The sequence below is a fragment of the Beta vulgaris genome, chromosome 2 (assembly GCF_026745355.1).
Source record: "Beta vulgaris subsp. vulgaris cultivar EL10 chromosome 2, EL10.2, whole genome shotgun sequence".
In the NCBI taxonomy this organism is placed as follows: Eukaryota; Viridiplantae; Streptophyta; class Magnoliopsida; order Caryophyllales; family Amaranthaceae; genus Beta; species Beta vulgaris.
Genome location: NC_079203.1, coordinates 52,024,303 through 52,051,315, shown reverse-complemented (window position 1 = coordinate 52,051,315; position 27,013 = coordinate 52,024,303). Strand labels below are relative to the sequence as shown.

Here is a 27,013-nt window from a genome sequence, read left to right as displayed (position 1 = left end):
AAATTTTTTCCTTTTTTACCCTCTCATGTCCCTATCATATGGTCCACCATTACATTATTAATTCAATTTTACTCAATTTCTCTCTCCTACTTTAACTCCTCTTATTTGTTTATTTATCTTAACCTCTTTCTCTCTCCTACTTTACCCACCCCACGAGAAATGATAAACATATACTACCTCCGTTTCTTTTTAATTGTTACACTTTGACATTTTACACTATTCACAAATTGCACTTTGACCCTCGTTTGTGATTTATACGTGAATAAAAACATAGTCATTGGGATCTTGTTAGATTCGTATTAGTATGTATTTTATTAATATGTGTTTTTTATATTTTTACAAATACAAAATTAGAGATATAAAGGCTCAAAGTAGTGCATCGGCATGCGTGAAAAGTGTAAGTGTAACAATTAAAAAGAAACGGAGGTAGTATCTGATAGATGTTTGCAAACATCTATCATGGAATAAAAAACAATAAAAGGCTGAAAAGGTGGTGATGTGGGTCCCAGGAAATAATAAAAGGTTGGAAAGGTGGTGATGTGCATGGGTCCCAGGAAATAGAAAAGGAATAAAACACTATTTATATTTCATGAACACTATTTGTTAGTTGCATAAACACTATTTGTAGTTACACGAACACTATGTAGTAGCATGAACACTATTTTTTCAGCTCGCAATTTTCGAGATCACTTTTTTGTTTGACTGACAGTTTGCGGTTTTCGATATCACTTTTTTGTTTGACTGACAAGTTGTTCCCATATACAATGACAGATTTATCCCTGATAGATGTTTGCAAACATCTATCAGTTATATGTTTATCATTTCTCCCCACCCCACACCCCCATACAAATGGATTCTTTTTGGTATATGTAAGAACAGTAACAAGGAAGATCTTTAGGAAACGGAAGGAGTACATGACACAATTACAATCTCAACCAACTTATTTAATCATGCTTTAAGTGTTCACATTATTATATTTATACCTTTTAAATATTGAGTTTTCTTAATATATTTTAACGGGTATGGAAAAACATGCATATCAAGTTCGAAAAACAATATGAACCCGATGCAACGCTCGCATCCAAATACTAGTTACTTATGATGCACCGTACTCCCAAGTCCCAAGCTAATAAGTAGGAGTTTGTCTTGTAAGAGATCGCCTACTTTTAAATTAAAACTAGTTATTAGGCCCGGACTATGCCCCGAGTAAGAAAAAATTTCATTTATTAATATAATACTTTATGATAATAACACTAAATACAATTTAGTTTAGTGGTTAAGATTTTATATGTACTTGAGGTCTCTGGATCAAAACCCTATACTATGCAATTTCTAAATTTTTTATTGTACATGGATTACATGAACTAAAACTCCCTAGGGAGAGCGCCACGTGGCACATTTTCTTGTTTATGCACGCCTTTTAATATATTTGTATAGATTAAGCAATGGTAAGTCCAATATTAAAAAGAGAATTGACTAGGTTAATTTCTTTCAGTGACTAGTTTAATCCATTTAGTGACTATGTCTACTTTTATATTAAAATTATCCTTCTATGCACGCAATGCGTGCGTCGATTGTTTGAGTCTGTTCTTAATACATTTCATCTAAATATAATTTTAGAAGTGTGATTTATAATTATTGTTGTACAAACTAATGTAACGTGCTTAGAAATTGTAATGAATATATATATGTAAGGTCTTATAGTCAAATTAAATTTGAATTTTTTTAAAATCAATAACCATTTTTCTCATTGTGTCAAGTTACATTATTAATTCTTATTTAGTTTAATTTATCATTAGAATTTTGACCCCATCTTTAGTTTTTTTTTTTAGGGACACCCCGTCTTTAAATTAGGAAAGGATATATATAGAAAATTTGAATATCCAGTTATATATTTAGCTAAGGATAAAAAAAACGTTTTGAATAGGACATCATAACTCCCCCTGGCTTATACAATACTAGCATTTTTGGCACGCGATGCGTGCGTGCATATGTTTTAGCATTTATTTTGAGCACACGTAGGTATTTAAAAAGATGATATCATTAACTCATGCTTAATCACAATTTTATGCGCAACATAATGTGGAATAAAATTATCATTTTAAAATTGACATGTTTTTACATGTAATACCATAGATTTTGAACTACTGTGTTCTTTAAAACAAAATTATAGTGAACTTAATATGTTTAAAGGGTAGAGTGTTAATGTTTTATAACTATTATCACTCCCTTACCATTCCTTATATGATAGAAATTGTCAATAGTAGGCAATAAGCAATATTTTATGAGTGTATAAGTTTGATATTCTGTAAAATAATATGCGGTGAAAATGTGATGTTATTATATTCAATATTTGGAAACCATGCATTTTTTAATTGAAGATTCTCATTTTATCAATGATCTTGATAATTTTTTGTGTAAAACTTTTCATCAAATTCATTTTTTTTACTTGTTTCTTAATTAGGTAATTATTTGTTTTAATCTTAGCTTGTTTAATATGGAAATAACTTCTATCTTCTTTCTTTCCTAATATTTTTTTTCTTAAGGGTATTTTTGTATTTTCAAAGGAGGACGTACTTTATTAAGAAAGAGCCTTCATATGCACGCGATGCGTGCCTTAATTTCAAAATTTGTTATTCTATTAGATACTCCATTCGTACTTTATTTATGATTAAACTTAAATGTGAAAAATTCAACAGTTAGATGAATTTAGATATATTAATTCGCTAATGTAAAAAGATAAAAAGGTTGTGAGTGATTGTTAACATTAATTTTTTGTGAATGAATATTGAACAGAAAAAACAAAAATAATGAGTTGGTTTAACTGAACTAAAGAATATCAAAGGTAGTGAATATTCAGACTTTTCATGTGCACGTTATGTATGCCATCTTTTTTTATAAGGTATAATTGTTTTGTCCATTTAATTTTTGATTGAAGTATTTGATGCATATACCATTTTAAACTTGTTTTAAATGGCAAGTTGGAATGAGAATTTTTAAATGATTTGTTTTTGTAATTTTTTTCATTCCATTAATTAGATCATTAAGGGTATTTTAGTCACTTCAAAAGAGGACACCAGACCTCCTCCCTTGGCTTATATAATAGAGATTGTTAAGGTTGTGAGTGCGTAGCGGAAGCAAATTAAAAATGTAGATGTTGAGATAAATAAATAGAGTAGAAAATATGTGGCAAGAAAAGTAGTAAAAGATGGACACACAATTTAACGTTGGAAAAATCCTCAAATAGCGGCAAAAAACCCACGGACGACGAGTACAATCCACTATATGAAAATAAGAGAGTACAAGAACCTCAATTAAGAGGGTGAGTATTACAATGAAACTCTCACTATAGTAGGAACTCACTAAAGAGTATTACAAAGAGGGATAGTGGATTAATAAAATAGGTGGATTAATATACAAGGAGGGAATTTAGGAAGGCTAATGTAGTATGTGACTTCCTGGATTTGTTTTTTTGTGTCTCCAAAATTTGCCCAAGCTCCTTTTATAGTACGGGGAATGGTAGTGAATAATGTCGGCAACTAAGGCCCTGTTCGGCAACAGCTTTTGCACTAGCTTTTAGTGTTTTGACTAAGTCAAAACACTAATTGAGTGTTTGGCATGATAGAGTTTGGAGTAGTGGTTAGAGTTTGAAGTAGTGTTTAGATAGCTTTTGGCAAACGTCATAATTTATAGCGTTGGAAGGGGAAAAGTAGCGTTCTCTTTTTTTTTTTTTTTTTTTTTTTTTTTTTTTTGAAAAATTACAAAAAATTCCTAATCTCATCTTCATTCTTGCTCTGCCTCCATCGAAATCTAGCACAGTTCAATGAATGTTGAGGAATATCCATATTTTTCTTGCAATAATTATTTTTAATCGAACATCATCACCAATATGAACTGAAGGTGTTTAAGCGGTCATGTTTGCTTCAAAACTTCTCAAATTCGTCAACGGCAGCCCGACAGGTCGGCAGCCCGACAGGTCGGCAGCGGAGGTTCTGGTTGTGGTGGTGGTTGAGGCAGCCGTTTCAGCCATTAAAGAAGGAGATGACATGGTGGTTGCAGGTTGTTAATGGTGCCTCTAAAGGAACTGAGAGGGAGGGGAAGAGAAATAGGCGAAAGATGAGGAGAAATGCATGCCTAGCATTTTTAGCTTACCATTAGACTTAAGTATCTTGGACCCTTCTACTTTATGGCATGTTACATGATGAGTTTCATTTTAAAAACATGTGAGAGACCTAGAGTGGATTCCATGAATTATTATACTTGTTTAGTTGTATTGAGAAGCTAAATTTGATACCTATATTGTGGTGATTGTATGTGTAATTAGTAGTTGTATAATGTTGTTCTCTGATGTATCTAGATCTTGGGCTGGATAAAGTATAACTTTCTTGACATTGAATAAGCTAAAGTTTAATCATTTTGATCTTAATATAAACATTGAATAAAATTATCTAGTATAAAAAGAAAGTAACGCATTGTGCATGTTCATAATATCGTACAATAATTATTTATGTTATTGAAATTAATATTATAATGACAATCTCTACATCTACTTTTACCAAACACATATATTTTAAACAGCTACTTTCATAGTTAAAAGCTGACAGCTACTAGCACACAGCTAACAGCTACTCGAACAGCTAACAGCTACTCGAACAGCCAACAACTACTCTTACAGCTACTTTTGCCGAACAGGCCCTAAGTCTTGAGTTCCGTAGAAATTTCCAACATTAGTTGCAACCATTTGGAGATTAGTCTACAACTCATGATATTGGCCAATTATAGCCTTGTAGGTGTTCTAGATAAATCATGAATACTCATGATTATTGCAATTATATGAGCTCAATCCTTGAGTTAGGCGGCAAACTATAATTTGTGACTTATTTGCCAATCTTCGGCCAATAATAGAATTTGGGCCATCAACCCAAAAAATATAGATTAGACAGTTTGTTTTAATAATTTTTGAATAAGTAGTGATGTTTGCTGTTGCCACTAAAGCTAACTAGTCTTATATGTACGCAATGCATGCGATAACGTGTGATAACAAATAAAGTAGAAAATAAAATTAATTAGATAGAAAAATTATCCTTACATTTTGTTTTTACAAAAAACTGATGTTCAGTTTAAATGTTCTATTTTCCTCCCTTTTTTATTCAAATGAAAGAGTTTAGATATCCTCTATTTTTTTTTTCTTTTATTCCTTTTTCTATTTTTTGGTGTCCTCCATGTGTTGTCTTATACTACCTCCGTTTCTTTTTAATTGTTACACTTACACTTTTCACGCATGCCAATGTAAAACTCTGACGATATATATCTCTAGTTTTGTATTTGTAAAAATTATAAAAAGTACATATTAATAAAATACATACGAAGACGAATCTAACAAGACCCCACATGAATATATTTTTATTCACGTATAGATCACAAACGATGGTCAAAGTGCAATTTGTGAATAGTGTAAAATGTCAAAGTGTAACAATTAAAAAGAAACGGAGGTAGTATAATACTCCCTCCATTTCATTTTAATCTACACGCTTTGATATTTTACAACATTCACAAATTTCACTTTGACCATCATTTGTGATTTATATGCGGATGAAAATATAGTCATGTGAGAATTTGTTAGATTCATCATAACATGTATTTTATTAATATGTATTTTTTATAATTTTTACAAATACGAAATTAAAATTATATGTCCTCAAAATTTTGCGTTAACATGTGTGGAAAGTGTAAATATATCTCTATTATATAAGGCAACACATGGGGAACACCAAAAAATAATAAAAAAAAGGAATAAAAGGAGAAAAAAAGAAGATAACTAACTGTTTCATTTGAATGAAAAAGGGGGAAGTAAGACATTTAAATTGAACATTAGTTTTTTGAGAAAGAAAAATATAAAAACAGTTTTTTACCCAATTAATTTTATTTTTACTTCATTTGTTATCCACATGATCGCAACACTAGTAGATTAAAATGAAACACATACAGGAGTAGAGATTTAGCCTAAAATCTCGAAACCAAAAAAAGTTAAAAAAAAAAGTTGAGCGTGACACCATAACCACCTTGCCGGACCTCCATTTTCCCACGCATAGGTTTCTTTTTTCGAACATTTTGGAATTTGTAAATTGATAAAGCGAGGGGAAAAAATGGCGAATTCCTCAATTTCGAGTGATGAGGAAGAATACTATGAGGACGACATCATCTTGCCCTTCATGATAATCCTGATAATGATTATTTTCATAATTATCAATAGTAGTCGAAGAACTTCCAACTCTCAAACTTCTTCCACTCATAATCATCATCAACAACTATCAGGAAACGACGATTATGATGATTTTACGGTGAGATTCACCAATTATCATCATCAACAACCATCATCAAGAGACGACGACTATGGAGATTCTACGGTGGGACCCACCAATATTCATAATGATCATCATCCACAACCATCAGGAGACGACCATCATGAAGATTTTACGGTGGGAACCACTAATCCTGGTGGGTCCATTTCAGTGACGTTATCTGACCCAGATGTTCTAGATTGCTCCATTTGCTGCCTCCCGTTGACTATCCCTGTTTTTCAGGTACTCGTTCTTTATAAGTTCAATCTTGCAAATTATGGATTTTGTTGACGTGATCAGTATTGATGTTGGTTAAAACTGAAATGATTCATTTCAGAGTCCTTTTTGCAATTAAATGGTTTGTTCTTGACTCCTAATGGGGTCTTCTCTCAATAAAAGAAATTAAAGAAACTTGAAGTCACATTTTAGAAACTTTTAGTGAGCTTAATATTCTTAAATACTTTGAGATACTATCTCAACACACCCAATATATTTAGATGTGGAGTTGGAAAATTTGAAAAAATAAAAACCTTTTAAGAGTTCATTTTTACGAAAAAAAATAATCTTATAAAGCGTTTTTTTGAAAACAAACCAAAATCAAATTTTTTTTTCGAAAATAAATCTAGTATCATTTTCCCGTGTTGACCATAAAATTTCCAGCGTTGACCACCTTTAGCAACCACTACTAACTGGGCGCCCAGCCCCCCACCCACCGCTGCAACCCCCACTTCACCCCTAGCCCAGCCCTCACCACCTGCAGCCCACCCCAACCCCACCAGCATCCCCCAACCCTTCCCTCCAACCCCTCAAGCGGCAACCCCAACCCCCCTTCGCCCCTACCCTCTCTCCCCTCGCTTCTTCCCTCCCTCATCACCCTCCCCCCTCTCCTCTCCCTTCGTCCATCCCCTCCCACACATAGCAGCCCACCCCATCCTCCCGCAGCTCCCCCCTCCGCAATCCGAAAAATCTGAATCCACCACCATCACATGATCATAACACCATGAAACCCCCCACTACCATCCCCTATGAAACAAAAACTATAAAAAACCGAAGAATGAAAACCATTGTTTCTGGGTGGCACAATGGTGGGGGGCGTTCTGGGTGGCGCAACGGTTGGGGGAATGGACGAAGGGAGAGGAGAGGGGGGAGGGGTGAAGGAGGGAAGAAGGGAGAGGAGAGAGGGTAGGGGCGAGGGGGGGTTGAGTCGGGTGACGCCTGAGGGGGTGGAGGGAGGGTTGGGGGTTGCTGCTTGCTGATAGTGGTGGCTAGGTTTCATCTTGCAAAAATAATTTTGATTTATGCTTTCGAAAAAAAAATTTAATTTTAGTTTGTTTTCGCAAAAAATATTTTATAAGGTTTTTTTTTTTTTTTGAGGGGAAAACGTTAGATAGGGTTTATCATTGCAAATCAAGTTCCGCCAAAGTAGAAATGCTTTGGGGAAATGGAGCCATACAAACAAGTTCAGAACTCCCGTGAGTATCCCATCTTGCCACTAAATGGGCTACAGAATTCCCGACCCTTCTAATATGAGAAAAGCGAAAGCTAGAAAAAGACAAAGACAAGACTCTAATGTCTTCATACAGTAGATAGAGGGGAGAAAAACCAGCAGCATTGTGATGATAGGCGAGGACCACTGCTAGAGCATCACTTTCTAACCAAACCTTGTCATACCCAATCCTTCGAGCCATTTGGAGACCAAATCGTGCTGCTTCAGCTTCGGCCAAAGTAGACTCCTCACTCCCAACCATTCTTTTAGTAGCCATCAGTAGCACTGAACCAGCGGAGTCGCGGATCACCACCCCCAAACTCACATATCTGCCTTCCATAATGTGGGCATCCACATTAATTTTGACAACATCCAAAGGGGGACGAGTCCATGTAGAAACTAGAATCCCAGACCCAGAATTTATAGTTGTTGGCGAGAACACATTCTTTGAGTATGTTTTATATTCTTCCACCATGCGAAGAAAAGTTGTAGCCATCACTTGTGGGTTTAGAACTTCCTGCGCATATATTAGCTTGTTGCGGCAGAACCATACTGCCCATGCCATGGTTGTAATTTCACATACCACCTCCATACTCACCTCATTCACCCACCACATTAGCTTGGATGCAAACGAGGCATTAGGAGCAGCCCTCACAATGGCTACATGCTTACAGTTATCCCATACTTCACCCATAGCCTCACATTCAAATAGCACATGGTTTATAGATTCCACCTCAACCCCGCAGCACATACATAGTTCGTCTTGCGCTATGTGTCGTCTAAACAACACCTCTTTCACTGCCATGTTCCCTTTACACGCCTGCCAAACAAAGTGGGATAGTTTCGGGGGACCTCCAAGCTTCCAAACAATTTTCCAGACATCATCCAAGTTTTGTGGTAGTATTCGGTCACCCATTAAGCCAAACCAATAGCCTGATCTAACCGTGTAAGCACCATCTTTCGTGCCTCCCCAATATCTAATATCATTAGAAGGAAATATAGATAGGGGAGTTTTGAGAATTAACTTACTGTCCTCGTCCGAAAAACATTGCGATACTAGGTGCTGCTGCCATATTCTTCCATGTGGATCAATGCAATCTGCCACAGTAACAAGCTTTTCCTTCGCCTCCATTGAGCGTGGTATTGGTGCAGCCCGACACCCCGGAACCCACGCATCCTCCCACACACTGATGTTTGTCCCATCGCCAACTCGCCATTGAAGGCCTTCTAGTAGAAGGGATTTCGCGCCCCACAAACTTCTCCAGGAGTAGCTGGGGTCGAAGCCTCGCCTTGCATTTAACACCGCGTCGTGTTTAAAATAGCGAGCTTTCAACAATTTATGTAGTAGGGACGTCGGGTTTGTATGAAGCCTCCAAATTTGTTTCGCCAGAAGAGCTTGATTGAACACATGCAAATTGCGAAAACCCATGCCACCCATTACTTTCGGTTTACATAACTCAGACCATGAACTCCAGTGCATCTTCCGTTGGGTATCAGTTGAACCCCACCAAAACCGGGCCATTAGCGCATGAATTTCATTAATTAGACCTTCCGGGATTTTGAAGACACTCATCATGTAAGTCGGTATCGCCTGCACAACAGCTTTCAGCAGGACCTCTTTGCCTGGTCTCGATAATAACTTCTCTTTCCACCCTTGAATTTTCTTCCAAATCCTCTCTTTAATCGATGCAAAGATCACTTTCTTGGACCGGCCTATAATAGTAGGTAGTCCCAGATACTTATCATGCTTCACTACTTCTTTGACCCCTAAAGTTGCTACAATTTCTTGCCTTCGGTTAGCATCCACACATTTACTAAATACAACATCCGTTTTATCAAGATTGACACTTTGTCCAGATGCTCTTTCATATTGACTGATTATATCAGTTATCACAGAGCATTCTCTAACAGTTGCTTTAGCAAAAAGAATACTGTCATCAGCAAAGAAGAGATGAGAAATTCGCGGGGCACCATTACAGATTTTCGCACCATGAATGCGTTTCTCCTGAGCTGCTTTAGTAAGGAGGGCAGAAAAAGCATCAGCAACAATGAGAAATAAATAGGGGGATATGGGATCACCTTGACGCAGACCTCTTGAAGGGATAACGGAACCAGAAACTTTTCCGTTAATTTTGAAAGTAAAAGATACACTAGCAAGGCAATACATTATCTTCGTCACCCAATCCACACTGAAACCCAACTTATATAACACTTTCTCCAGAAAACTCCATTCAACTCTATCGTAGGCTTTTTTCATATCCAATTTCAGAGCAAACGATCCATCCTTTCCTTCACCTCTCCGCTTCATAGCGTGGAAAATCTCAAGAGCTATCAGCGCATTGTCGGTGATTAATCTCTTAGGGACAAAAGCACTTTGATTTTCAGAGATTAAATCACCTAACAATGGTTTGAGTTTATTAGCCATAGTCTTTGAGATAATCTTATACAATACATTGCAGCAGCTTATAGGTCTAAATTCCGTCATACGTTTCGGGTTTGCACATTTAGGAATTAACACCACACAAGTTTTATTAACATCCTCTAAACCCACCCGACCCCTCCACCAATTTTTCACAAACACAATTATATCCTTCCCTACAATATGCCAAAATTTTTGAAAAAACAAAGCATGCATACCATCAGGACCCGGGGCTTTATTAGGATGCATCTGAAACAACGCCTCTTTGATCTCTTCATTTGTAGGCTCAGTGTTCAACATTGTATTCATGTCATCTGTAATTCTAGTCTCCAAACCCTCTATAGCTCGCTCAATATTTGTGGGACCTTCCGTGGAAAAGAGGTTGCTGAAATATGATGACACCAATTCTTCTAAATCCTCCTCCTTATCTATCCATCTATTATTCTCATCAAACAAACCAACAATGGAGTTATAATGTCTTCTTTGGCTCGCCTTCTTGTGAAAAAATGTGGTATTTTTGTCACCATCACAGAGATCGTTGGCTCTGGCCCTGGCAAACCAATATGACTCCTCTTGACGGTGGAGTTCATCTAATTCATTCGACAAGTCCGAACAAAGCTTCAGCATGGCTGCGTCCGGATAACGAGTTTGGTTCATTCTGAGCTTTTCTTCAGCAACTTTTATCTTCTTTTTTATATTCCCAAAAGACACTGCTGCCCAGTGTGATAAACTTTCAGCACAGTTACCCACACGCTCCACAACGTTCTCCCCCGCACTGCTAGTCCACGCTTGCTCTACGACATTTGCACATTCCGGTTTCGAGAGCCAGAGAGCCTCGAACCTAAACAACTTTTTGTTCCGACCCCGATCATGCGGACTCCACGTTGAAAGAAGAATGGGCGCATGGTCTGATCTGTACTGAGCCAAATGACGGACCGTAACTTTTGGAAACATGTCACACCACCTACCATCTGCAAGAAAACGGTCAAGCCTTTCCCTTACGAGTGTAGCAGGATTATTTCCCCTCTTCCACGTGAAATGGCAGCCTTTGTACCCTAAATCACATAGATGACAATCATCAACAGCTCTTCGAAATGCATCCATCTCTCGTTCCCCTCTCGGAACACCTCCCTCCTTTTCGGCTTGGCACAATATCTCATTGAAATCCCCGAACATGATACACGGCACCCCACTCATGGTTTTTATTCTACCCATCATCTCCCACGTTTTGTGTTTATGCTCTCTTTCGGGCCACCCGTAAATGCCCACTGCTCGCCACACAGGCACATTATTGTTATCCAAGATGTCTGCTACAAAGTGGTGGGTGGAAAACGTGCTTGGACTCACATTTATATCACGCCACCAAAACCCCAGACCTCCTGACCGACCATTACTACTCAAACACACCCCCTTAACAAACCCGCAAATATTTCGAATTCTTTCAAGTTTCCCTGCATCAATCATAGTTTCCATCAAAAACACAATGTGTGGCCGTTCCCTCCAACACCAGTCGCGGAGGGCATTAACTGTCCAAGGGTTGCCAAGCCCTTGGCAGTTCCAACTTAATATTTTCATTGCCCTTCGCGGGGTTGGGATATTCCAACCTCCGCTACTGTCAAGGAAAAATTATTCCCATCAATAATGTCACTACTCAATTTTGTTTTTTTCTCCCGTGTCTCAGTATCAAACATTCTTATATCGTCTCCATCCAACTCACTCTCGGAGCACATATTTTTTCTTTTACCAGCATTCGTTCCATGAGTCTCCTGTATAACTTGACATGGCAGTTCTGGGGAGATCTTCTTCACCAACTTTTTTGTTTTTCGTCCACCTTTACCCCCTGTACCTATATGGAATAACATAGGTAAAGGAACATCTACTGTCACAACCTCTTCATGGGTCACTGTTGGAGCATCACAACTATTCTCCAAAGTGCCCAGCTCCCTCGCGCACTTTGGTGGCAGCCCATCTAACTCCCTCGCACACTTTGAGACACCCTCGCCCAGCTCCCTCACATTTGTGCTCTTCACTCCCATATTTTCGCCCATAATACCTGGCTGAACTTGGTTAATGGTAGCATTGCTAGTAATAGTATCCTGCTCTAAAGTTCTCGTTACAATTGGATCAGAAAGGGGGGGTGAGATATCCCCCTGAGTTTCAAGCCTTGCGTCAGTTTGTGATATTGGAGTAGGAGTCAAATAATTCAAGCGCCTAGCACTGCTTTTAAAAGCCTTAACTTCCTCAACCATTTTAATACGACCTCGACGCGGTGAAGCTCGTAACCACGAGCCCCATTGTTTGTCTCCATCCCGCTCCTCCTCCGTTATACTTAAGCAATCTCTTTCAATATGTCCTAGCTTACCACAGACGTAGCAAAAATTGGGTAGCCGTTCATACTTGATTTCTATAACGATCACATTACCTTCCTTACTACGAATTTGTTGAATACGGCGAAGAGGTTTTGTTACGTCCACCAGCACCTTCAGCCTCGCTGACTTGTCCCAACCAATACCGTCATAATCCACCTCCAACACACACCCCAGGCCACTACCAATTAATCTAATTCTACTTTCAGTTCTACTATCCATGGGTAGATTGTAAAGGCGCACCCAGAACGGACAGTGAGTGAGTGAGATGTTTGATGGTTGTGCACTACCATCAATCTCATTCAGTAACATTAGGTTTTGATCGAAAGTCCATGGCCTCCCCGCCAGGACCTTGTTCTTATCCCGCACATTCGCAAATTGAACTACGAATAAATCATTTTCGATCGGCCGAAATAACGCACCTTTCGATATAGCCCACACTTGGTTCATGGTATTCTTCATAGCCTCAAAATTAAACGGTCTTATTGTTAAAACCTTACCGACTATGGATAGGTTAATATTCGTCTCCTCCGTAGCATCAGTAACATCGTCCAATGAAACAATATCTCCCTCATCTTCTGTTATTCGTAACTTAGCACACTGTTTGACAAGAACATCAGCCATGAGACTGACGATCGATCCCACAGGGGATTAAAGACTCCAAAAACGAGACTTTTTGTCGGATCCTCAACACTGCAACTCAAACCCTAGAAAGCGCCGTTTTCCAGAGAGGAGACTTTTTTAAGTCATCCATTAATTAGGAGATGTGGTTATACTATATCATTTTTTTTATAAGGTTTTTTTTTAGTAAAAATGATCGCGTAAAAGGTTTTTTTTTTGCAAACTTTCCTTATTTTTGGAAATTATACGTCTGAAATTCCGGACATCACTCATGACGCAATGAGAAGTTGAGAGTGGAACTTTAGGCTTCCAGTAGCAAAGTGAGACGATGCTGATGCAATTACTTATTTAAACAATGGCTGAAAGAGGAGACGGGATTTTTGCTCCCATCTCCTCCATTCTACCAACGTTGAGGGGGAGAGAATGATAGACTAGAAAGGTGGGAACTGGGAATGGGGGCAGGAGAATAGTAAAGTAGGAAAACAATCAAGAATTTGGATTGGTAAAATAGTCAAAAGCAGTTAATACTACCTCTGTTTTTATTTAGTTGCAACATATTGACTTTCACGCTTGCCAATGTACAATTTCAAATCGTTTTATCTCTAATTGTATGTAAGTAAAAATTATAAAAATTTGATATTATGAAAGCTTACATCGAAACGAATCAAACAAGACCCCACATGACTATATTTTGTTTAACATATAAATCAATAAATGTGGTCAAATAAAAGAACATGAATAGTGCAATTTGTCAAACGTTGCAACTAAAAGAGAACGGAGGTAGTATCTTATTGTACCTCTCAGTCCATATTCATCATTTTAAGATGGACCAATTTCCTTTTCTCCTTGACAATTATTTTTGTTACTATATACAGAGTATTTTCTTTTGAGCAAAAAATCAACTTATATAAACTCATAAGAATATTAGTGAAATTTTCAAACATATATCTTTTAATGTCAAAGCTCGCGAAACCTTATTTACATTCTAATCTACACTCTTAATAACGTTATATGTTGTGTCCTTGATTTTAGTCGAGATTCTCCATATCAGACTCTTGGATACATAGCGTAGGTTTACTCTCATAAACGAGTCTGAGTATCAAAGATACAGTATTCATACTTCTTTTTTGTCTTTTAAAATTTATATCTAAATCTATTTTGTTTTGAACTATGACATAGTATAAAGTTGATGAAGTGATTTTGCTTCTATGGATTTCTTGTTTCCACTGATCAAATTGTTAGCTCTGTCGGGTTTGAGGCCTGGTTCACTTGATTGGTATCACCTGTTGCCTTCTGTTATAGATGGCACCTCACTTCTCAATCCGTAATGATTGGTGGTTTGGGATTTACCAATGGTTGGATTGCCCTGATTTATAGCTCAGGAGGTTGGGGTTTTAGGCTCAGCCTAGCCTTGGTTGTAGCTAACCAGTTTTATGGTCTAGGTTTTGGCACAAATAAGGGGTGATAATGAGCCTGACAAGCTCGCGAGCGGCTCGGGCTCGGCTCGGTCAAAGCTCGGCTCGTTGAAGCTCGGCTCGAGCTTGAGACTTAAACGAGCCGAGCCGAGATAGGCAAAGCTCGGCTCGTAAAGCTCGTGAGCAGCTCGTTTATTATTTTATATTAAAAAAATATTTATATTAAGGGTTTTTTGTCCCAAACTACCTTTAACTTTTATGTTTTTGCGAGAAACTACCTTATAAAAAAAATGTTGTCCCAAACTACCTTACTTTTACCATTTTGTTGTTGACAACTACCTTAGGCCGATTTCCGACGTTGACTTTTGTTTTTTTCCGCTTTTTCATTGTCACATTATATCACTTGACCTCTTCAAACCCTTTTTTTAATTTTCCCCACCCTAATTTCCTCATTTTCCGGTGTGCGCGCACTCTCTCCCTCATATCTATGTGACACTTTATACCACCAATCCACCATTAAATTCCTCTTCTACTTAAACTAAAATTGAAACAATCACCCTCCTCAATTCCCACAAGGGTAATTTTGTTTTTCCCACAATTTTGAACTGAAAAAACAAAAGTCAACGCCGGAAACCGGCATAAGGTAGCTGTCAACAACAAAATTGTAAAGTAAGGTAGTTTAGGACAACAATTTTTTTATAAGGTAGTTTCTCGCAAAAACTTGAAAGTTAAAGGTAGTTTGGGACAAAAAATCCTTATATTAAACAAATGTTTTATATTAAAAAAATTTAATACTAATTTATATTTTAATTTAGATTACAAATTATATATTTTAATTTTTGATCCAACTTCACCTCTAATCCACTAGGCACTAAAGTCCCACATTGGTTAAGAAAACCAGGATCAACCTTATTTTCTTTATAAATAGCTACTACTCCTTACTTCAACTTAAAGTTTAATTTTGTATCTCCTTGGTTGGAAAACAAAAACTATACTTTATTTTCTTCATAGAGGGAATGAAGTACTCCCTCTGTTTTTTTTTATCTTTCTCACTTAGAATCTTGACAATATTCATGCATAAAGAGAATCTTCTCAAATGTTCTCAATTTATAAGAAAAAACATAGTCATGTGGGGTCTTGTTTGATTCGTCTTAATTAGTACTTTATTAAAATTCAATCGTTATAATTTTTACTAATATATAATGAAAGATATTTAAGTTTTAAAACGTGCATTGGCAAACGTGCAAAGTCAAAGTAGGAATGATAAAAAAAAAACAGAAGGAGTATATTTTTAACTAGTTGATTATTTAATACTTAAAATATTTGATAATTTTTTCTTTAGCAAAACATAAACAAGGGCATAATGAGTTTTTTTTCTTAACAAAACATGGAGTCCCACATTCAAATTTTAGCAATGCTAAGAGGGATTCCAAGTTATATAAGCATATGTAGAATAACGTGTTTGTTTATCTTATACAAAACATGGAGTTCCATATTTAAATGGGGATAGTGAGTTTGTTTTTCTTTAACAAACCATGGAGTCCCACATTGAAATCTTAGCAATGCTAAGAGGGAAATCAAGTTATAAAAGCATATGATGGGTGAGTGAACAAGCTCACCTACTTCGAGCCAAGCCGAGCTCATTAGTCGAGCCTAAACGAGCTCGCGAGCCGAGCCTAAATGAGCTCGAGCCCCAAATTTCCATCACGAGCCGAGCTCGAGCTCGGCTCTCCCAAGCTCGAGCTCGGCTCTCCCAAGCTCGAGCTCGACTCTCCCAAGCTCGGCGAGCTCACGAGCCGAGCCGAGCCGAGCCGAGCCTGGGAAATTTTAAACGAGCTCGAGCCGAACCCAGTGCTATTCGGTCTTTAGCAAAACATGGAGTCCCACATTGAAATTTTAACAATGCTAGGAGGGATTCCAAGTTATAAAAGCATATGTAAACAAAACAAGGGTATAATGAGTTTTTTTTCTTAACAAAACATGGAGTCCCACATTCAAATTTTAGCAATGTTAAGAGGGAAATCAAGTTATAAAAGCATATGATGGGTGAGTGAACAAGCTCACCTACTTCGAGCCAAGCCGAGCTCATTAGTCGAGCCTAAACGAGCTCGCGAGCCGAGCCTAAACGAGCTCGTGAGCCGAGCTCGAGCCCCAAATTTTCCATCACGAGCCGAGCTCGAGCTCGGCTCTCCCAAGCTCGGCGAGCTCACGAGCCGAGCCGAGCCTGGGAAATTTTAAACGAGCTCGAGCCGAGCCTAAACGAGCTCGTGAGCCGAGCTCGAGCCCCAAATTTTCCATCACGAGCCGAGCTCGAGCTCGGCTCTCCCAAGCTCGGCGAGCTCACGAGCCGAGCCGAGCCGAGCCTGGGAAATTTGAAACGAGCTCGAGCCGAGCCCAGTACTTACAATCATTGCAAGGTTTCCAAAATAGCTTAGATTGTTTCCTGTTACAGATCGTTGACTCCTGTGGGCTTTTTTTGGGTTTATCTTGATGTCATTGATAAAATGTTTTTAGTATGAAGGAGTTGCTCTTGATTTTGACAATATCATTTTCTGTTTGTGTAGTGTGAGAATGGCCATATAGCATGCTCGTCATGCCGCTCTAACCTTGGTAACACATGCCCCTCATGTTGTGGGAAAATAGGCTACAATCGCTGTCGAGCCATCGAGAAAGTTATTGAATCAGTTCAAGTATCAAGTTGTAATTTAAGGTACGGTTGCAGGGGAACTATCAACTATTGTAAAAAGCAGGAACACGAGGAGACATGCATTTACACACCATGTTCATGCCCTTATCCTGACTGCCTCTTCCGGGGTCCATCTAGGAGCCTTTCAACCCACATGAGTGAAGATCATGCATATTCTGTGATTCGCTTCCGTTTCGATTCCAAGTTTTCTGTTTTCCTGGAGATGGATGAAAAATTTCTTGTCCTTCAGGAAAAGAGAGATGGCATTTTGTTTATTCTGAGCCATGGCAACAGAATAGCAGTTAGATGCGTTGATCGAAGCCTCTCAAAAAGAAGGTTTTCATATGATCTTGTATTAAGCCGAGATGCCACCTCATTCAAGTTTCAATCTTTCACACATTGTGCCACAGAAAGGTTCAATGATCCTCCTTCTGTGGATTATTTGGTGATCCCTGGTTACCCTTACCACAGGTACGGTGGCTACGTCAAGTTGGATATTTGCATACGGAGTAAAGAAGCCTCTGCCTCTCATCAGTCATCACGCAGACATTACTTAAGCAGTTAGGCAGTTTAAAATCACGCCTGTGCTCAGTGGTTGAAGGATGAAGCGCAATTGCAAAAAGAGATATTGCACATGCTACGGTTAGTGTTTTCCTGTGTTACCTTATTTATTTTGGTTTTTTAGAATTCAAGCGTCCGTCACAGTTAACAAGCATCTGATCAAGTATGTTCTGTCAACTGTCTCTGGGGAGGGGGGTGTGTGTGGGAATAAAAAAAGAAACTTTACCTTTTTTTTTTGTTATTGTCAAATATAGGTGGCAAACAGGTCGTTTAGGTTGGATATGGTATGATTTAAGTCTGTCCCGCCGCGTCGGGTCTATTTAAAGTTAACTCAATAATTGAATAAATTTTTAATTGAAAAATAAATTATAACATTTATTGTCAATAATTACAAATAATATGTAGGAGATAATTTTGAAATAGAAAAATAAAATAAGAAATAGCCCAAATAATAAGTATTTGGCTCATTTTGTTATGGGGGATCATAGTTAATGGTATAATTGAATAATTCGGGTCAATCAAGTCGGGTCAAGTTCATGCTACTTCGGACGGGTCATTCACACATCTCGGGTCATTCAGCCTTATTCACATCTTGGGGTGGGTCGTTCACATTGGATTAGCTTTGCCAGATCTGATCTCAAATATATCGGATAATTTCTCAATCAATTTGAAACACTCTTGATATCTAACAAGAGAGTGGAAACTTTGTGGTCGTCCATCAACTGAAATTACTAGAATGCTTTTTCTTTCTATTCTTATACTTCATCTGTTTTTTTGTTGCACATTTGAATTTTCACGTTCTCTAATACGTTTCTTTAACATTAATATCTCTGATTGTGAATAGGTAAAGATTATAACAATGTTAATAGTTTGAATGCTTGTATTGAGATGAATTAATAAAATGGTGAGATAATATGTTCTTTCTTATATGATGGAACTATAATATAGTCAAAGTTAGTTGATGAATGGTACCCAAATATCAAGTGGTGCAGTAAAAAGAAGATGAAGTATACTATAGAACTTTTAGATAAATAGCGCAACTTAGTTTCCCTAAGAGTTAAGCTACTTGTTTGGTTTTCTGGATCATGTGAACCTTAATGCTGCACTTTTTTTTTTTTTGGCAAAAAGTTGTGAACTTGATTTCCTGCTTATCACAAGTGGTAAGACCTGCTTGATAATTTGGTATGAAATTTGGCAATCGTGGAAGCTGTGAAGACAATTATCGTCCTGTCCAACCTTAGGTGGAATCACTTTCATATGTTGTCAAGTTAGAGGTGACTCATATACATCTGTACATATGGTTTTAATGTATGAAATATAGATCAATGAAGTAACAATATGTTTTGTCTCAGATGTAATAATTTTACCTTGGGGAATAAACTCATAAAGGCTTGTAATACCCAGTCCATAGTTGCACTTGCACCTATGAAAGGGGTGTGTATCGTTGCTGTGACAAATTCTTTTTAATTTGTTTGTATTTTGTATGATTGAATTCTTTTCTTCTTCATGTACCTGATACTACATATTCAGGTGTATTAGGTTTTCTTCACAAAAAATTAGCTTTGTGTAAATTGTCCTTGTGTATCAGGTTTTCAAATTGCCCTTGTTGATGCAAACTAATTTCTCAACTATGAAGAAAGGTGTGAGTTCATGAGAAGGTTTAACTTGTTATAACTCACTCACCAACTTAAATTGTTGTTGTTAGATTTTTTCCCCCTCCATTTCTTTCTTCTCTCCCCCGATTTCGCTTTTCTAGCTTTCCTAACTAATTTTTCATCCCTGTCTTCACTCTTTTATATAAAAATATTAATAAATGAAAATAGAAGTACGTGGGATATAATCCGGGCTTAAAAACTAATTAATGATAAAATAGTGTGTTGGCAAGCATGTCTGCTGTAGCGTCATCAATCTGCGGACAACATAGCAAGAAAGAACATAAACCTATCGACCTACAATCTGCAACAAATTTCCTCAACAGAACCCTCTTGCCTTTATTCTTAGTGAAGCTAGAGAAATTAAAAAAAAAAAAAGAAGCTAGACATTTCTATGATTTGCTTCTCATTAGTCATTACCAATCAAAACCCCTTGAACATACCATTTATTCACTCTTTTAGATGTCTGCAAAATAGAGAGTCAAAAGATGTGAACAAAATAATATTTTATTAATTTTGTTTTTTGGGGTTACAATCTCTAATGTTTAATGTGCCTTATGTTTTTCTCCTTGCTGGCTCTGGCGTCTGATTTCCTCTCCTCCTCCTCCTTTGTCAGTGAATAGAAGAGCTCTATTTATAGAGTTAGGAGAACCCTAGAGTTTCCACTTATCTTACCTCTTGGGCCTCATGACATAACCCTATATTTCATCTAAGATCATGGACTCCTTTATCGTCAGAGTCAAGCCTACGTTAAATTATCATCTTGCATAATTTTATCAAATTTTTAAAAGGACAAACATTAAACATCTAAACTACCAGTAACAAGATTAGTCTATTTTATTTTTTATGATAGATTAATCTACTTATTTAGTAGTTGACATTATGTTAAGTTTGATCGAGTGATAAAGATTGCATCTTCCAACCTTAGGGCCCTGTTTGGCTAATAGAGTTTAGAGTTTAGCTGTTAGAGTTTAGAGTTTGCTATTAGAGTTTTAACTTTTTGTTCACCAGATTTGACTGCTGATTTGACAACTTTTTATTTATAAATGTGTTTGGTAAAAATTAACTGATTACTAAAAGCTTATTGCCATTTGTTTGTGTAAAATGACATTTATAGACATTTTAATACATGTGCAGTATTAGGGGTAAAAAAGCCATTAAACATATTTCTATCCAATCCTCTAAAGAAAAAGCTCCTAATATGAGCTTTTTCATTTTGAGAGTTTTCATTCCAAAACTCTCTCTAAAACTCTCTTTTACAAAACACCCCTTCTAGAGTTTTTGACTAGTCAAAACTCTAAAAGTGGTCCAAACTTCTCTTTTTGCTCCAAAACTCTAATTGCCAAACACCCCCTAGGTATAATCTCCATTAAGATCATTTTGGGGGAAAAGATTCATTTTATCTTTTGTGATTTGTCAATCCGAAGATGTTTAAATCGTTATCCCGTGTCGAGTTGACTTGTGGGAATTTTCGGCCTAATAGAGCATTTCATGTTGTAAAAAAAAAGAAGAGATGTTAATAGTTAGAATAAGAATATCATACTAGTTTATTACTCCTATGTATTCGTCTACATAAATAAATTTATGGGTTTGTCTTGTAAAAGACCGTCTACTTTTAAATTAAAATTAGACAATGATAAGTCCAGTATTATAAAGTGAATTAGGCCAAAGTTAATTTCTCTCCATGACTAGTTTAATCTATTATTCTATTTAGTGATTAGGTCTACTTTTAATAATTTTGTAAATTTATACAAAACAAATATTTTTGAGGATAATCTCAATCACATCCTTCCCATAAAAAATTTCGAACCAAAAAAGGAAAAGAAAAAGGGTGAACGTGCCACCATAACCACCTTTTCCAACCACCATTTTCCTACGCATAGTTGATTTTTATCGGCAAAGGAATAACATTTTGGAACTGGAATTTCATCAAGAACGAACAAAAAATGGCGAAATTCTCAATCTTCAGAGATGAGGAAGAAGATGACGACGATTTCTGCATTCGTAGTCCAAAAAGAAGAAGAATTTCCTACTCTCAAACTTCTTCCACTCATAATCATCATCAAGAAGAGCATCAACAATCATCAGGAGATGAAGATTATGGAAATTTACCGGTGGGACCCACCAATTCAGGTGGGGCCATTTCAGTGACTTTATCCGACCCAGATGTTCTAGATTGTTCCATTTGCTTCCTTCCGTTGACTATCCCAGTTTTTCAGGTAGTCACTCTTCAAAAGTTCAAATCTTGCAAATTATGGATTTTGTTGATGAATTTGTTTTTCTTTGATTTTGTTTGATGTGATTAGTATTGATGTTGTTAAGAACTGAAATGATACATTTAAGAGAAATTACTTGCAATTTAGATGTTGTGGGTTTCTTATCTTCATTACTTACGGTTGGTTTGGTTCATTTTTAGTAAAGGAAAGAAAGCGAAGAGAAAGGAAAGGAAGAGAAAAGAAAAGAATGGAAGAGGAAGGAAAAAAAACCTTAATTTCTCGTGTTTGGTATAAATTTTCTCTATCCTTCTGAATTCCCCCGCTTTTGGGAGGAAAGGAAAGTGAAATTTTATTAAGGGGTCTTTCCTTCCAATTCCTCCCATTTCCTTTCACTTAATTTTTTTTAATGAACCAAACATTGGAAAGTAATAAATTTTCTTTCACTTTCTTTCTTTTCCTTCCAAATTCTTTCTACCAAACAAACCGTTAATCTTTAAATAGAAGGAAAGGGGGAAATTGGGCGTTTTGAGTATTGGATTTTGATGGGTTGTTAGAAAACATGTTGAGATTAGCATTTTTGATGTTAATTAGTAGATTGGAGAGGCAGGAACATTGGAGATAGCTATGATGCTGTATTGGTAGACATGGTAGTTGTGGTGGTGTATCATGTGGTGGTTGTATACGGCGTATTTGTATATGATTCGTGGTGGTCCTGTCGATGATTGCGGTGGTCTTTTAGGTGGGTGGAATGTTTACAGTATGGTGCTTCACTTTCAGGAACCTATTATTGGTTGGAACACAATGGATTTGTTGGCATGTTTGTTGAGGCAAGGTTGTTTCCTAGGATAGTTGAAGTTTGGATATATTTAGATGGAGATCACAAAGGGTATGTTTTGTATTATTCAGAATGTTGGATTGCGTCTTTCTCCCGTTTCACTTGGGTTATGTACTTCTTTGCTGTCATTACCTTAGATTTTGTATTGTGATTTATGAGAAGGTTGGGTATTTGCTTAGGAGTTCTACAACCATTGAAGTAGTATATCATGAAATGACGCCTTTCTATTCTCTTGTAGCCTAGTTAGCCATGATGGTTATACCGGTGAAGTGATGTCATTGTAGTTTCATAGTCTTGTAGACACAGCTTTTTTTAGTTAGACCAGTATCACTGGGATTGACCAAGTGTGCGTTTTTTTTTTTTTTTCATACATTATTGAACATGAAATTTCTTGGTTTAGCGTGGTTCTCCGGGATGGTATGTAACTTTTAGTTTCTGCAGGGTTTTATTTCTTACTGCTGTACTTCAGACAGCCCAATATGTCTGGGCCATACTTGTATTAGAATTGCATAAATGGAGATAGGATACATCATTGATCACTAATCTTTGGTTAATTTTAGGTGCAAAAGTGTGAATCGATGGTATTGTAACTACTAGTTTCTGCAGGGTTTTATTTCATACTTGTTACTTTAGTCTCTCACATCTACCCCGTCGTACTTGTGTCGGACATGTATTAATGTTGATAGATCTCAAGTTATGATCATTTTAAACTAAAAGCAACTTAACTTCCCTTTTGGAAACTTTTTTTGAGCTTGGTTTTGTTTCATCTCGTGTGCTTTCTGGCAAGTCGTTGGTGCATGGATATTAAATGCCTTGAGGCTCAGGCCATGGGATGAAACTCGCAGCTGAGTGCATATTCACGTATCCGGTTATGGGGAACGATAGCTACAACGTGATTGAGGCTATCAACTGCAAAGAGAAAAGCTTTAGTTTGTTTCACTTAATTATTAGGGACATATTTGCTTTTATTAGTACTTTTAATTCTATTTTTTGGTCTTTTGTTGGTAGGGAGGGTAATAAGATGGCAAACACTTTTGCCCATTTCGCATCAGGGAAATGGGTACTTGGGAAGAAAACTGTGGAGTTTGAATTTTCCCCCCTTTTAATTTTCTATTATGTCTTTGTGGGCTTCAGATTTGCAGCTAAATGGTTAGTTCTTGGCTCCTCTTGGAGTCTTCTTTCAATAATAATAAAAAAGAAACTTAAAGTCTCCTTTTGGAAACTTCTACTGAGCTTAATACTCTTGACTCTTCTATATTCTGAGTATACTATCTCAACACAGCCAAAATATTCAGATGTGGAGTTTATTTTTTAAAAGATAATTATACATCTGAAATCTGGGGCATCACTCATGATGCAATGAGAAGGTTGAGAGTGGAACTCTAGGCTTTCAGTAGTGGAGTGAGACGAAGCTGATGGAATTACTATTTTTTACCAATGGCTGAAGGAGGAGACATAATTTTTGCTCCCGAATGAAAAGGTGGAATGGACTAGCAATGTTGAGGGCAGAGAATGACAGACTCGAAAGGTGGGAACTGGGAAGGGGGGCAGGGAGTAGGCAAACAATCAAGAATTTGGATCTGTAAAAATAGTCAAAAGCAGTTATATCTTATTTAGTGTACCGAGTATTTTCTTCTGAGCAAAACATCTACTTATTCAAACTCATAAGAACATTAGTGAAATTCTCAAACATATATCTTTTGAATGTCAAAGCTCACGAAACCTTATTCACATTATAGTCTACACTCTTAAAACTTAAACGTTATATGCTGTGTCCTTGAATTTAGTCAAAATTTCCCATGTCAGACTCTTGGATCCATAGCGGAGGCTTATTCTCATAAATGCGTCCGAGCATCATAGACTAATAGTGTATTCATGCTTCTTTTTTTCTTTTGAAATTTATATCTAGCTCTATTTTATTTTGATCTATGACATAGTATAAAGTTGATGAGGTGATTTTGCTTCTATTAGTTTCTTGTTTCCACTGATCAATTGTTAGCCGAGTTGGTTTGAGGCCTGGGTCTGGGTACTTGACTGGTATCACCCGGTGCCTTCTACTATAGATGGCACCTCACTTCCCAATCCATAATGATTGGTGGTTTAGGGTCTACTAATGGTTGGGCTTGCCCTATTTGTAGCTCAGGAGCTTGGGGGTTTAGGCTCAGCCTAGCCTTGGTAGTAGCTAACCATTTTCGGTCTAGGTTTTGGCACAAGCATTTCATGGTTTCCAAAATATCTTACTTATGTTTCCTGTTAGGTGAAGATCCTTGTGGGCTTCTTCTTTTATTGATTTATGTTGCTGCCATGTATAAAATGTTCTTAGCATGAAGTAGTTGCTCTCAATTTTTTGACAGTATTATTTTCTGCTTGTGTAGTGTGAGAACGGCCATATAGCATGCTCGTCATGCTGCTCTAACCTTGGTAACACATGCCCCTCATGTTGTGGGACAATTGGCTACAATCGCTGTCGAGCCATCGAGAAAGTTATTGAATCAGCTCAAGTATCATGCTGTAATTTAAGGTACGGTTGCAAGGAAACTATTAACTATTGTAAAAAGCACGAGCACGAGGAGACATGCATTTACACACCATGTTTATGCCCTTATCCTGGCTGCCTCTTCCGGGGTCCATCTAGGAGCCTTTCAACCCACATGAGTAAAGATCATGCAGATTCCGTGATTCACTTCCGTTACGATTCGAACTTTCCTGTTTTCCTGGAGAGGGATGATAAATTTCTTGTTCTTCAGGAAGAGACAGATGGAAATTTGTTTATCCTGAGCCATGGAAACAGAATAGCAGTTAGATGCGTTGATCCAAGCCTCTCCAATGGAAGGTTTTCATATGATCTTGCATTAAGCCGAGATGCAACCTCATTTAAATTTCAATCTTTCACACATTGTGCCACAGGACAGTTCAATGAGCCTCCTTCTGCGGATTATTTTGTGATCCCTGGTTACCTTTACAACGGTGGCTACGTCAAGTTGGAAATTTGCGTACGGAGTAAAGAAGCCTCTCATCATGCAGATATTACTTAAGCAGTTAGGCATTTTGAAAGACGTCTGTGCTCAGTGGTTAAAGGATGAACGCTGTTGCAGAAAGAACTGCAGACATCTATGGTTAGTGTTTTCTTGTGTTTTTTTTTATTATTATTAATTCTGGCTTTATTAAATTTTAGCTGAATTTTCAAGCAAGTCTATCACAGTTAACAAACAAATCTGTTCTGTTTCTTTTAGCAAGGGATTAAGTTCACTTTGTTTTTGTAAAAGACCTATCAAGTATCAACTGTCTGGGGTGGTGTGGAGTTGATAAAAAAGAAACTTAACCCTTTTTGCTAGTTTCTCTAGGGTGATTCTCAATCAATTTGAAAAAATCTTGATACCTAACAGTTAGGATTTAACAAGAAAGTGGAAACTTTGTGGGGCCCATCAACTGAAGTTACTAAAATGCCTTTTCTCTCTATTCTTGGGGCTCGTTTGGTTGCATGTAGGAAAGAGTATTTCCTAGGAAGTGGTAAAAGTTATTTGGTTGATCACGATAAGTTCTACTTACCTTGATCCCCCTAGGTAAGTAACATCCTCCATTTTGCGGGAAATAGAACTTCCTACATTTTTTGTCAACCAAACAACCTGACTCTATCTTACTTCCTAGGAAGTTCTACTTTCCTTGAATTTTTATGTCAACCAACCAACCAACCAACCAACCTCCCTCTTAGACTTCACTGAGATGAATCTAATAATATCACACTTGACTATGTTTCTTCTTATATAATGGTGAGAGAATATAGTCAAAGTTGGTTGATGAATAGTGCCTAACTGTCAAATGGTGCAACTGAAAAAAAAAAGAGGAAGTATACAGTATCCAACAGTTAGATAAATAGTGAAAGTGAAACTCTTTGTTTACTTGCTTGGCTTTTTTGAATCATGTGCACTTAAAAACCTTATTGCTGCACTTTTTTTTAATGGCAAAAAGTAGTAAATTTGATTTCCTGCTATTACAAGTGTACGACTTGCTTGATAATTTGGTGTAAAATTTGCAATTGTTGAAGCTGTCTAGATAATTATAGTCCTGCCAACCTCTGGTGGAATTACTTTCATATTAGAGGTGACTCATATATGTACATATGGTTCTTTACTTCTTTATGTATGAAAGTTAGATCAATGATACAACAATATGTTTGTCTCAGATGTAATAATTTTACGTAGGGAATAAAAGCTTGTAAGTTGTAATACATAGCTCATGTTGCACCTATGAAAGGTGCGTGTATCTTTGGTATGAATTATTTTTAATTTGTTTGCATTTGTTTGTGATTGAATTCTTCTTTTCTTCATGTACCCGATAGTATACATCCAGGTGAGATATTACACTGGGTTCTGAAAATAGATCAAACAACAGTGTGTGTGTTTGGCCACCCCAAC

General features: G+C 37.1%; 1 protein-coding gene across 1 annotated transcript; it reads left to right on the top strand.

Moving 5' to 3' along the window:
• The first annotated feature begins 6,097 nt into the window (after positions 1-6,097).
• LOC104883855 (uncharacterized) lies at positions 6,098-26,894 on the top strand. Its single transcript, XM_010668423.4, has 4 exons — positions 6,098-6,584; positions 17,213-17,896; positions 21,431-21,766; positions 24,974-26,894. The coding sequence occupies exons 1-4, from the start codon at positions 6,147-6,149 to the stop codon at positions 25,631-25,633; spliced, it is 2,118 nt and encodes a 705-aa protein (XP_010666725.2). The 5' UTR covers positions 6,098-6,146; the 3' UTR covers positions 25,634-26,894.
• Positions 26,895-27,013: the final 119 nt, after the last annotated feature.